Source organism: Schistocerca serialis, chromosome 2 (genome assembly GCF_023864345.2).
Source record: "Schistocerca serialis cubense isolate TAMUIC-IGC-003099 chromosome 2, iqSchSeri2.2, whole genome shotgun sequence".
NCBI lineage: Eukaryota > Metazoa > Arthropoda > Insecta > Orthoptera > Acrididae > Schistocerca > Schistocerca serialis.
Window position 1 is genome coordinate 901,711,198 of NC_064639.1, and position 12,662 is coordinate 901,723,859.

General features: G+C 43.3%; 1 protein-coding gene across 1 annotated transcript in view; it reads left to right on the forward strand.

Annotated features, from left to right (window-relative positions):
• LOC126456506 (uncharacterized) overlaps positions 1–12,662 on the forward strand; it is a 331,018-nt gene that overhangs the window by 160,127 nt on the left and 158,229 nt on the right. The window contains exon 2 of the mRNA XM_050092255.1: positions 7,914–8,014. Within this exon, the coding sequence (XP_049948212.1) occupies positions 7,914–8,014 (101 nt within the window). The remainder of the gene's footprint in view (positions 1–7,913; positions 8,015–12,662) is intronic.

The following is a 12,662-nucleotide window of genomic DNA, read 5'->3' on the forward strand; positions in this document are numbered from 1 at the left end:
TAAACACTTCACCAATGGAGAGTCCGCCTCCGTAACGCAGCGGTAGCGTTGCCACCTACCATGCAAGGCGGCCCGGGTTCATTCCCAGCAGGGAACTTGATGTTGTGTGTCCCTCATCACCATTTTCATCATCATTGACAAGCAAGTCGCCGAAGTGGCGTCAACTAAAAAGACTTGCAATACGGCGGCCGAACCCCGAAGGGGATATCCCGGCCAATAAATGCCGTGCGATCATTTCATTTTTTTACCAATGGAAACACACCTACTCTATTCTGGCACGTTCTAGCCAACTGGCTTAATTGCTGACACTTCCGACATGCACATTTCAGCAGCACATGGCATTACACGGCACAAAATTCGACACGGAAATTGGATAAACGTTCAAAACACAGGAGTAATGCTCACGAACATTGCAATTATACGAAACTTTCTGCAAGATTAAAACTGTGTGCCGGACCGAGACTCGAACTCGGGACCTTTGCCTTTCGCGGGCAAGTGCTCTACCGAGTCTCGGTCCGGCACACAGTTTTAATCTACCAGGAAGTTTCATATCAGCGCACACTTCGCTGCAGAGTGAAAATCTCATTGCAATTATACGTTTACAATATATGTAACACAATACGAAGAAAACAAAAACAGAAAGTTCTGTATCACTGCAGATAAATATGTAAATACTCGTCGATGATACAAGAATGAAAGCAGTGTCAATAAATAAAGTACACTCGAAAATATAATATCCGCTTTGGAAAGTAATTCAATCAAAAAAATTAATTTTTGTTCAAGCTTTGAAGTCACTTAGTGTTATTTAAAATATTTGGGGCTTCAGTTGCGTGGAAAAGGTACTAACGATGAGAAGTGGCACAGATAACTTCTGCACAAAATAATATCAAAAATCAAATAAAAACAGACTCGATCGCGTTTCCAGACTTTTATTCGTTAGCAACCGGTTTCGGCCCTTTCTTAAGACCATCTTCAGGCTTTCCCCGCCATTATGGGTGCTAGTGGCGGCAGACGGAGCTAGATCCTTAGAAGTAAAGATGACACACTGCATTCTGAAAACGGATCGAGACTGTTCTTATTTGACTTTTAGCATTTTATACCGGTCGCTTCTTTGTACCAATTGCAGAATGCTTTCTAAAATTTTAACAAAATTATATGTTTGTTACACAGTTGTTTTTGCCATTTGTCCTAAGAGAAAAGAGCTTCCTGTCCTTTATATACTACGGTATATTATCACTTAGTCGAGTTGTTCCAATACATCAGCTGCTACAGCCCTTGGTCGATCTTTTTGTTGCTGTTTGCACATTCCCAGAATTTCAGTAAATATCAGGTGAACAGTTATCCGATTAACCTTCAGTTCGTCTGCAATCATTTGCATGGGTAATCATCGATCAGGTCGCATAGGATCACTGACCCTGGCTGTATTGTCATCCCACGCTGGCGACCCATAAATCAGTAGTAGATTCGTCATTAATAACTGACGAAGTAATGGCCACTCGCCCAATAAATGCTAAAGGAAATGTGTAATATTTAGCATCCCCACGTTGATCGAAGAATCTGCAGCCGGCGTTGTAGACCAAACGTACTCCACTAACAAGGGAACCTCCCCATCGCACCCCCCTCAGATTTAGTTATAAGTTGGCACAGTGGATAGGCCTTGATAAACTGAACACAGATCAATTGAGAAAACAGGAAGAAGTTGTGTGGAACTGTGAAAAAATAAGCAAAATATACAAACTGAGTAGTCCACGGGTGGTATAGGCAACAACATGGTCGAAGTGAGTTTAGGAGTGTCGTGGTCCCGTGGTAGCGTGAGCAGCTGCTGAACTAGAGGTCCTTGGTTCAAGTCTTCCCTCGAGTGAAAATTTTATTTTTTTTATTTTTGCATAGTTATTATCTGTCCGTTCGTTCATTGACGTCTTTGTTCACTGTAATAAATTTAGTGTCTGTGTTTTGCGACCGCATTGCAAAACCGTGCGATTAGTAGACGAAAGGACGTGCGTCTCCAATGGGAACCGAAAACATTTGATGGCAAGGTCATAGGCAAACCGATTCCTCCACAGGAAAACGTATCTGATATATTCTACACGACACTGGTGACAGCATGTGCGTCACATGACAGGAATATGTTGTCGGCCCACCTAACTTGTACACTTGGCGAAGGGGTAAAAAGATTCTTCTACCTTGCCCGACTTAGGTTTTCTTGTGGATATGATAATCACTCCCGAAAAAGTGAGGAAAACATAAGAGTTCCCAGTGTCCTTGACGTTGCCTATCTTCCCATGAACTACTCAGTTGGTATATTTTGCTTATTTTTTCACAGTTCCGCACAACTTCTTCCTGTTTTCTCGACTGATCTGTTTTCAGTTTTTCAAGGCCTATCCGCTGTGCCAACTTATAACTAAATCTGAGGGGGGTGCGATGGGGAGGTTCCCTTGTAAGTAAACACGTGATGATTACCAACGTCGTAGCTCTTATTAGTCATTTCTTACCACTATTCGAAATTTTTAGTTTCACGTCAGATTATGGAGAGGAGCACTTCATGCATCACAGAGCACGACGTGCCTCAGAAACCGTTCACCAGTGAAACACGTTGTTTCACAGTACCAGCATTGTAGTGTTCCGATTATTATTTCGTGAAATATTAAGTATGTGGTAAGAAGTTAATTCTGTTACCACAGTGTCAAAGTCTGCGCTGTTCATAAAAAGTACTCAGCTCGGTATAACTGACTGCTGTCAGTGAATTGAATTACTACACAATAAGTTATAATGGTACCACTGTAACCTGTGCATTCATTAAGTTCACAGTTCACTCTGTTCATCGAAAACCGCCCACTCGACAAACACTGTCCACACTTCATATTTTTCAAGTTCATTTTATGGGGCGACAATCCAAGACGTATCGCACACACTGAAAACCCTCCACTTTCAAGTTTATTTTTAGTGGTGTTAGTCCACGATATGAATCACTGTAAAATACTTAGCTTCATCGTCTGCAGTTTGTATCAATATCGTGAGGGTTACCCAAAGCAACTGTCTCAAAAACTGTGGACACGTGACACGACAGTCTCTTACTGCCCTGCAGACACCCTTGTTACGGTTTCTCCATTTGACATTTCTACGTTTTTGGAGCTCGACTTCTCTCGCAGAATATTTTACAGATTACAATGTTTTACACTTCTGCGCGAAACAACAGGTGTAACAAATAGTGAGGAAATAATAAATACGGTAAAAATTCCGACATTCTTAGGTGTCCATATTGATGAGAATTTAAACTGGAGAAAGCACACTTTGGAACTCCTAAAACATCTTAGTTCAGCCTCATTTGCGCTTAGAATCATTGCAAATCTTGGGGAGAGATAACTCAATAACTTGAATATTTTGCATATTTTCATTCAATCATGTTATATGGAATAATGTTTGGGGTAACTCATATTTAAAAAAAGAAAGTCTTCATTGCACAAAAACTCACTGTAAGAATAACATGTGGTGCTCACCCACCATCATCTTTTTGACATCTGTTTAAGGAGTTCGGCATTCTGACTACTACTTCACCGTGTATTTATTCCCTCATGAAGTTTGGTGTAAACAATTCACTAGTTCAAAAGGAACAATAATGTACACAATTACAACACCAAATGGCAAAATTAGATTCATTACTACACATTAGGGTTGTCTTTAGCACAAAAAGGGAATGCACAATGTAGCAAAAAAATTTTGATCTCTTATGCAGTGATATAAAATGTCTGACAGACAACAAAGTAAAATTTGAAAACAAACTGAGAAAATTTCTCTTTGATAACTCCATCTATTTCGTAGAAGAGTTTCTATTACTGTACTGTTACTGAAATCAAATTACGCATTTCCATTGACTCCATCGTAGAGCTGTTAAAACAAGAGCATAGTGGTACAAGCTAGATGCAAGTTGCAGTGAAGCCTTTCGCAAAAACAGAAGCGAAGGACGTGTTAAATTTCAACGTCAGGACTCGTGGATTAGCGCAGTTTCGCTTCCATTGGCACGTAAACATTGAGTAACGGGAATGGAAACTGCACTCTGCTCACAGCCTGCGACTTCAGATTTACGAAACTCACCGCCGCTCGTTTCACTTTTCAGGATGCACCTCTCTGCGAACAATTAACACTCTCGAAGACGTCGGCTGTCGGAACAGCAATATGTGCACTGAGCAACATGTATGTGTCCCTGAAAGTTGCGTCCTCTTAAAAGCAGTGCATCGCTTCAAGTATATGTGCCGGCAACGGAAGTTCCAATTATCTCCTAGCTCGGCGCAACGCCCTGCAAAGTTGCCACGTCAACTTTGTGTGCGCACACGCACAACCTTTCGCACGTGATCTCACACACACACACACACACACACACACACACACACACAGGTGACGGCGCAACTATTCATTTGCATCAAAACCCTCTGTATCCCAGGTACCGTGTCTTCTGACTACGCCCAATTTTTACTGCAGAACGATTTACGTGCGATTTGTGAAATACGGATTTCTCAACGACAACATCACCCTATACACGTGACACTATTATAGGTTCGATTACGAAACATTCTTTTGTTAATGCGGAGCATATAAACTATGTTGACGTGAAAGGGCGGCCGTATTATGTTTAATCAGCAGTGTTTCCACAAGTTTGTCCATATTCCTCAGCCGGCCGGAGTGGCCGAGCGGTTAAAGGCGCTACAGTCTGGAACCGCACGACCGCGACGGTCGCAGGTTCGAATCCTGCCTCGGGCGTGGATGTGTGTGATGTTCTTAGGTTAGTTAGGTTTAAGTAGTTCTAAGTTCTAGGGGACTTATGACCACAGCAGTTGAGTCCCATAGTGCTCAGAGCCATTTGAACCATTTTTGAACCATATTCCTCATCTTTCCTTATTTTGTGGTTATCTTTTACTCCCTAAGTACCTGTTACACACTTTACCCGGCGGTCTATTGGGTAATTCCAGCTCTTACCCACCACTCAATTCCGCTCTCTCTGCTGCACATTCCAAATACCGAACACACTGTTCCAGAACTTTCATTGTACATGATTTCCAGTGGTGTTCTTTCAAATGTCTGTTACCTCTGTCTACTTAATCCGCCACACCACTCTGCAGCACTACATTTCATATACTTCCATTCTTTTAGTTTCCTGATTTCGCCACGGAACTCGGTTCGAAACACAGCCACGGTCGTCTTCTTCAATGCCGCGTCAGTCTTTGTTGCCAGTAGGTACTCGCCAATGAGGATAGCTTTCCCGCCTCTGCCATGCTTCTGATCTCTCCGTTGTTTGGCCAAAATTTACGCTTGGTACGATAGACGACACCTGTTTAAATTTGGGCTCCTTAACTTCTTTTGCACACCAGACTCCGTTTCGTCGTTAGTACTCATAACTCACGACAGTGAGTCCGATGAGTCGATAGTACACAACCTTTTTCCAACAAAGCTGACGGATTCCCTGCGCACCAGTCGGCTGTATTTTTCGCTCGTTTGCTTCACTCGTACAAAAAACGCGAAGCCTGCTGAACGACGCCGACAGCAGTCCCGCACAGCAGCCGGGACCGCTGGCTTCCTTCCGGCAGTCCGTACTTTCACGTAGACCGCACACACGTCTGGCTCTGCCTTGCCGAACTTTCAAGCCTGCATCAGAGTAACCTAAAGGGTGGTTCAAATGGCTCTGAGCACTATGGGACTCAACTGCTGTGGTCATAAGTCCCCTAGAACTTAGAACTACTTAAACCTAACTAACCTAAGGACATCACACACATCCATGCCCGAGGCAGGATTCGAACCTGCGACCGTAGCGGTCGTGCGGTTCCAGACTGTAGCGCCTTTAACCGCTCGGCCACTCCGGCCGGCCCTAAAAGGTGGATTAAGGTCCAGTCCCTGACAATACGTGATGTGTCAAGTGATAGGTCACAAGGTTTTCTCATTTATAGCTGCTATAAAAAAACACTGATTCTGATAACTGAACGAACTGCGATATTAGTACACATATGTTATTGTTGTTGTTGTTGTTGTTGTTGTTGTGTTGGTGGTGGTAGTATTCAGTCCAATGATTGGTATGATCCAATTCTGCAGTCTAGTCTATGCCATAAATTACTTTTCACCCATTCCATTTAGAACATCTCCCTCAGTAATTCGATGAACCCAGCTAATCTTCAGCATTCATCTCCAGCGCAACCTTTCCAAATCTTCCATTCTCCTGTTGTCTGAACTGTTTATCATCCACGTTTCCCTTCCGTACGCTGCTGCCCTCTAGACAAATGCTTTCAGAAACACTTCGTTATACCAAAATTATATTCAGTTTTAACGGATTCTCTTTTTCAGTAGCGTCTTCTTGGCAATTACCACTTTAGGTTCTATATCCTTTCTGTTTCGTTAGTTATTTTTCTGTCCAAATAGCGAAACCCCTCTACAACTTATAGTGTCTCAATTCCTAATGTAATTCCCTCAGCATCGCCTGATTTGGTTTGACTACATTCCATTATCCTACTCTTACTCTCATTTCAAGACACTATTCTCTTCGACTACTCTTCCAAGTCCTCTATCGTCTTTGGTAGGATTGCAGCATCATAGACAAGCTTCAGTGTTTTTTATTTCTTCCTGAATGTTAATTCCGTTTCCAGTGTACACCGGGGAAAGACTACAATTCTGTCTCATTCCCTTCTCAACTACTGCTCCCCTTTCACGTTTTTCGACACTGATTACTACCGTCTCGTTTCCGTACAAGTGGAACAGACGCTACCTGTATTTTAACATTTTCATCTCCAGAATTTCAAAGAGTGTGTTCCAGTCAATATGGTCAAATCCACAAATTCTGTAAACGTAGATTTGCCTTTCTTCAACCTGTCTTCTAATGTAAATCTCAGGGTCAGCACATAACAAATGTGGCCCTACAATTAACGTTATATTAATGCAATGCTTTTCGTTTTAACATGTCTTCAATAAAAGTGTAACAAATTTTCAAACATTATACTTACATTTATTTCTGTATACAGTTTTTACAAGTGCCAAGATTAAATTTCCTTCAGTGAATTCGAATTCTTTGGAACGTTGTCCATCTGGCACACCGTTCACACAGAACTGGCTGACAAAAGTGTCATTTTCGTTGGAAGCATTTCGCTTTCAGACAAGTATATAAAATGCGTGTAAAATTATTTTCATGCTATTATCAGAAAAGACGTACACTTTTATCCATCACGTGTGGTTTTTGCACATCATCGGCATTTACGCTTTATGACTATTACCAGATCCACTGCAGATACTGTAACGCATTAAGAAAAGAAGTAAAATGTAGTGCAAAACATTGATTATTAAGAAAACTGTTGTTGTAGGCCAGATAATATTAACATCTTTTCTCCTCAAAAGCTTCGTCATTCGTCGAGTTTGGGACCTGTGGATCAAGGCAGATCCCAGCTTTCAATTCTTCTTGTTTTTACTTCATTTATCAACATTTGATGCAGTGATATTTTACAGTCACACATGTGCTCAAACAAACATCTTCTCAACAATCATTAGGTCAGTCTTTTCATGTGTAGCATTTAACATATTTCCAGATGGATATTACGTATTAAGTTCACATTTGTTGTCATTGCTTTCTCGTACATATAACTTCTCGATATTACTTGATGACTGCAGAAAGAATATCGGAGACTGAAGATTGAGTCAAAGTGCTGAAGAAACTGGACCTGTATCTTGTTCAGCCTCTATTTCTCTTCTCAGTCTATTTTTGACGAATCTTTTGTGTCCAGGTATGGAATTATTTTAATCACGATGCTGAATCTTTTGTTCATTCAAATAACAATTGCTAACAATTCTTTGGCATAATAGACTAAGCTATAGTGATTGTGTCTGACATTCGTGCAATTATATTGAGAATTCTGAAAGAATTCATTTCTTTTTCTCTTCCTCAGGCCCACGCCCGCGACAAGGAGAATATTCGTCCAACTTCTCTCCCTCCAAACACAACCCTCCAGAGACACGTCAAGGCCAACAGGAATGTACACATTCCCAGGTAAGAACTTTTATCTTATATCTTATTTTATATATGAATATGTCATCACAATAGGAAAATTTGTGCCGCACCGGGACTCGAACCTTGATTTCCTAGTTGTTTCGGGCGGCCGCCTCAGCTATTAGGTTTCCTGTTACCTACGAACAAATGATGGATGTCATTTCCTTGGATCCCATCCATTTGACTTCCGTGAATTTTGTTCAGCTGATAACATATCCCTATGGTAGGGATTATCTAGCGAGTCTATGTCCCCAGTGATGGCATGCCCACATACTCCATGGCACAACCTCTGGTAGTGGGGTTCGGAAATCACAGGCGGAGAAGGTCAGTGATGATAAAAGTTTGAGTCTTGTGTGAAGGCGTGCTCAGTTAGCTTAATGGTTAAGGCTACTGCTCGCTATAATTTTCAATTCTCAGTAATTAATATCACATTGCACGTTCAGCATTTCTGATCCGTTTCCAGTGATGTCTTTTCATGGGGTTACTTCTTCATTGATTGCACCTCCGGAGCTTGTCAGTATGACGATAAAACCTATCGAGACGTATAACTCTCGCTTCTTGATTATTCATCTAATTATACACTGAACAGCCAAATAAATTCGTATACCTGCCTAATATCGTGTAGGGCCCCCGCGAGCACGCAAAAGTGCCACAACACGGCGTGGCATGGATTCGGCTAATGCCTGAAGTAGTACTGGAGGGAATTGACACCATGAATCCTGCAGGGCTGTCCATAAATCAGTAAGAGTACGAGGGGGTGGAGATCTCTTCTGAACAGCACGTTGCAAAGCATCCCAGATATGCTCAATAATATTCAGGCGTGGAGTGTCTGCTGGCCAGCGAGAATGTTTAAACTCAGAGGAGTGTTCCTGGAGCCACTCTGTAGCAATTCTGGACGTGTGGGGTGTCTCATTGTCCTGGTGGAATTGCCCAAGTCCGTCGGAATTCACAATGGACACGATTGGATGCAGATGATCAGACTGGATGCTTACGTACGTGTCACCTGTCAGAGTCGTATCTAGACGTGACTTCAACCCCATTACAGAACCTCCACCTGCTTGAACAATCCCCTGCTGACATGCAAGGTCCTTGGATTGATGAGGTTGTCTCCATACCCGTACACGTCCATCCGCTCGATACAATTTGAAACGAGACCAGGCAACATTGTTACACTCATCAACAGTCCAGTGTCGGTGTTGACGGGCTCAGGCTAGGCGTAAAGCTTTTCGCCATCCAGTCATCAAGGGTATACGAGTGGGCCTTCGGCTCCGAAAACCCATATCGATAATGTTTCGTTGAATGGTTCGCAAGCTGATACTTTCTGATGGCCCAGCATTGAAATCTGCACCAGTTTGCGGAAAGGTTGCCCTTTTGTCACGTTTAACGCTTCCCTTCCGTCGTCGTTCGTCCCGCTCTTGCACAATCTTTTTCTGGCCGCACCAGTGTCGGAGATTTGATGTTTTGCCGGATTTCTTACATTCACGGTACACTCTTGAAATGGTCATACTGGAAAATCCCCACTTCGTCGTTACCTCGGAGATGCTGTGTCCAGCCGGCCGCGGTGGCCGTGCGGTTCTAGGCGCTCAGTCCGGAACCGCGCGACTGCTACGGTCGCCGGTTCGAATCCTGCTTCCGGCATGGATGTGTGTGATGTCCTTAGGTTAGTTAGAGGACTGATGACCTCAGATGTTAAGTCGTATAGTGCTCAGAGCCATTTGAAGCCATTTAGATGCTGTGTCCCATAGCACGTGCGCCGACTGTAACACCACGTTCAAACTCTTAAATCCTGATAACGCGCCTCTGTAGTAGCAGTAACCGATCTAACAACTAGGCCAGACACTTGTTGTCTTATATAGGCGTTGCGATCACAACGCCCTATTCTGCCTGTTTACATATCTCTGTATTTGAGTACACGTGCCTGTAGAAGTTTCTTTGGCCAATCAGTGTATTTATGAACCTGGGTCTTAGTGAAGGGTCTTCTAAAGATTATTTTAATTTTAACTTAGAAGTTTATCAGTCGTCAGGCGCTACAGACAAATACGTACACTACATTTCGAATTTGCTGTATTAAGGTCTTCCATTAATCACTGAAGTTCATCTGCTTTAAATAGAACAACGGTATCCGCCAAACGAAAGTTGTTCAGATATGGTCCATTGACACACATTCCTCCTTCGCTTTCACAGTTTAGGGGAACTGATGTACAGCTTAATTTTTAATAGATGTTGAATCACATGTAATGACATGAACAGTGCAACACCAGATCTGTATCAGCAAATATTTACCAGATAATTGGTATTCAACAACGTACTGCAGCAGCGCGCCGGCTACACTACCGGAAGGTACCATATCACTGGTCAAAACATGGCCTCCCCATAAGCTCTCAGCTTACAGGGGAGATCATCAGTGGCGACCGTCTGCCAGTGTAGGCTACTCAGGGTCGGCTTATAGAGGTCGGCGTTGAGGCCAATCGGGACTGATCTGAATCCCAACACAGGGCCGACTGTCTTCACGCGACGAGTAATTGGCCGCGCCAGATCATGCCAGATGCGCGAACCAGATGAGGCGAGCTTGTTTTCGTCAAGTCTCGCATGCCTAGCGAAATCGCGCGGCGTGCAGCCGAGTTGTTTACTGCGCTGACAACGTTCTATGTCGATGCACATAGGTGCTTGTCGTGCGTCTAGGTTAGACCCAGCTCGATCACTGCCACAGTTTACTCATTCCAGGACCATTCCGAACTTTGTAGATTACAAGCGTGTTTAGCTTCTCGGGAGCCTTCTTTGTGGAGATCGGCAAATGTCTAATTTTATTTCCGCTCGAGTAGGTCGGCTAAGAACGTTTCCCACTATTTGCACACGCCTGACAACACGATAGTCGTCTAAAACTCTTGACAACACAGCAGGTTAGCAGTGATGGAACATAACAATGACTGCGGCAAAACTGTACAATTTCAGGAAGCTCGCGCACTTGCTAGGTGGCCAGTAGGAGACCGAAATTGTGAACACAAATTGCTTGCGACTGCGGATTGCCAACAGTGGGCCTACGAGCTAACAATAATCGCGCGGCAGCAAACAGCGGCACGAGGCGCGTAACGTAGCGCACCGAGTTGTTTATGGACTACACTGCCAGCAGGCAGTGCGGAAGCAAATACGACGTCACATGACTGGCTTGCGCCTCGAATGCCAACATTAAACAGTAAGAACTGAAATGAAAATTACTTTCAGTAAGGGTTGTCAGTCTCCGCCTCACCACTACCGTCTTCTAATCGAAATGGAGTTCGGTCATTTTCCAGCAAACTGACTCCACAAGCAGGCTGAAATTACCCAACATATTATTTTAACAAATTCACCTGCTGGTGAGACCAGTGGCTTCTGCTAACCTTCTAAAACAATAATTATAGGCCGAAACAATCGCAGCTTTCACCCTAGTCACTTTCACCTCACGATATATGACTATCCTATCCGTCTAACCAACACATTGAATTATCTGGTACTTTACACACAGCACTACACTGGCAACTAACGAAATTATAACTGCCATCCATCCGACAAAAGCTCGCAATGGACTAAAACTATTAAAACTACTTGCTGGGCGAACATGGGAATTACACCCTTCCACTGTCTTTCACATCTACCAAATCTTGACCTAAAATATTCTTTCCTATGCTGGTGTAGCTCTACCAAAGATCTATCGCTCTTTCCAAGTGCCTCAACGCAACGCTCTCCGCCTCGTTTCCCGAATCCGTTTACCTTCCCCCATACGTATCTTTTTCTATCTCACCAGATTCCCACCTCTCCTCATTCACACTGGGAAAATACTAGTATTGCTCCGTTTTAAGTAAACCGACGTTACATGTCCAAGCAGTTCTACTAAACGCGCCAAGTTGCGCGAGTAGACTGTATGGCTATATAGAGGTACGATGTTTACATTTCTGTTCACTTGTAGTTGCGTTTGCATAAGGGTATAACATGCTGCGAAAGTAATTGAAAATGGCTCTAAAGTGCCAGATTCCTCATGAATCACGGGTAATGATAATCACTTTGCACCAAGAAGGCAATAGTGTCCGACAAATAGCAAAGAAACTGATGATTTCTATCAGCGGAGTTGTCAAAACCACACACCGGCATCGAGAAACAGGCTCCTATGGAGATCGTCCTCGCTCAAGGGCTCCCAGAAAAATATCAGAACGCCAGGAAAAGTATTTGGTAGTGACCAGTAAACGTAACAGATCAAAAACTGTCCATGAATTGACTGCTGAACCAAACGCAACGAGGGATACACCGGTGACTGAGTCAACAGTGAGACGACGCCTGGCAGACAACAACCTCCGAGATTATGCAGCAACAAGGAAACCACTGTTGCGCCTTATTAACAAGAAGAAAAGGCTTCAGTGGGCTAAGACACACCAACATTGGACAGCTGGGGATTCGGAAAGAGTCTTATTCACTGATGAATCCAAGTTCGAAATATTTTGAACTAAACGCCGTCAATTTGTACGCCGTTTACCCCATGAACGCTTGAATCCTCAGTACTGTAAAGTATGAAGGGGGTTCGGTGATGGTATGGGTATCTTTGGAAGGAATAAAGTCGGAGATTTGGTGAAAATAGATGGAAAACTGAACCAAAAGGATTATCATGCCATTCTCCAGC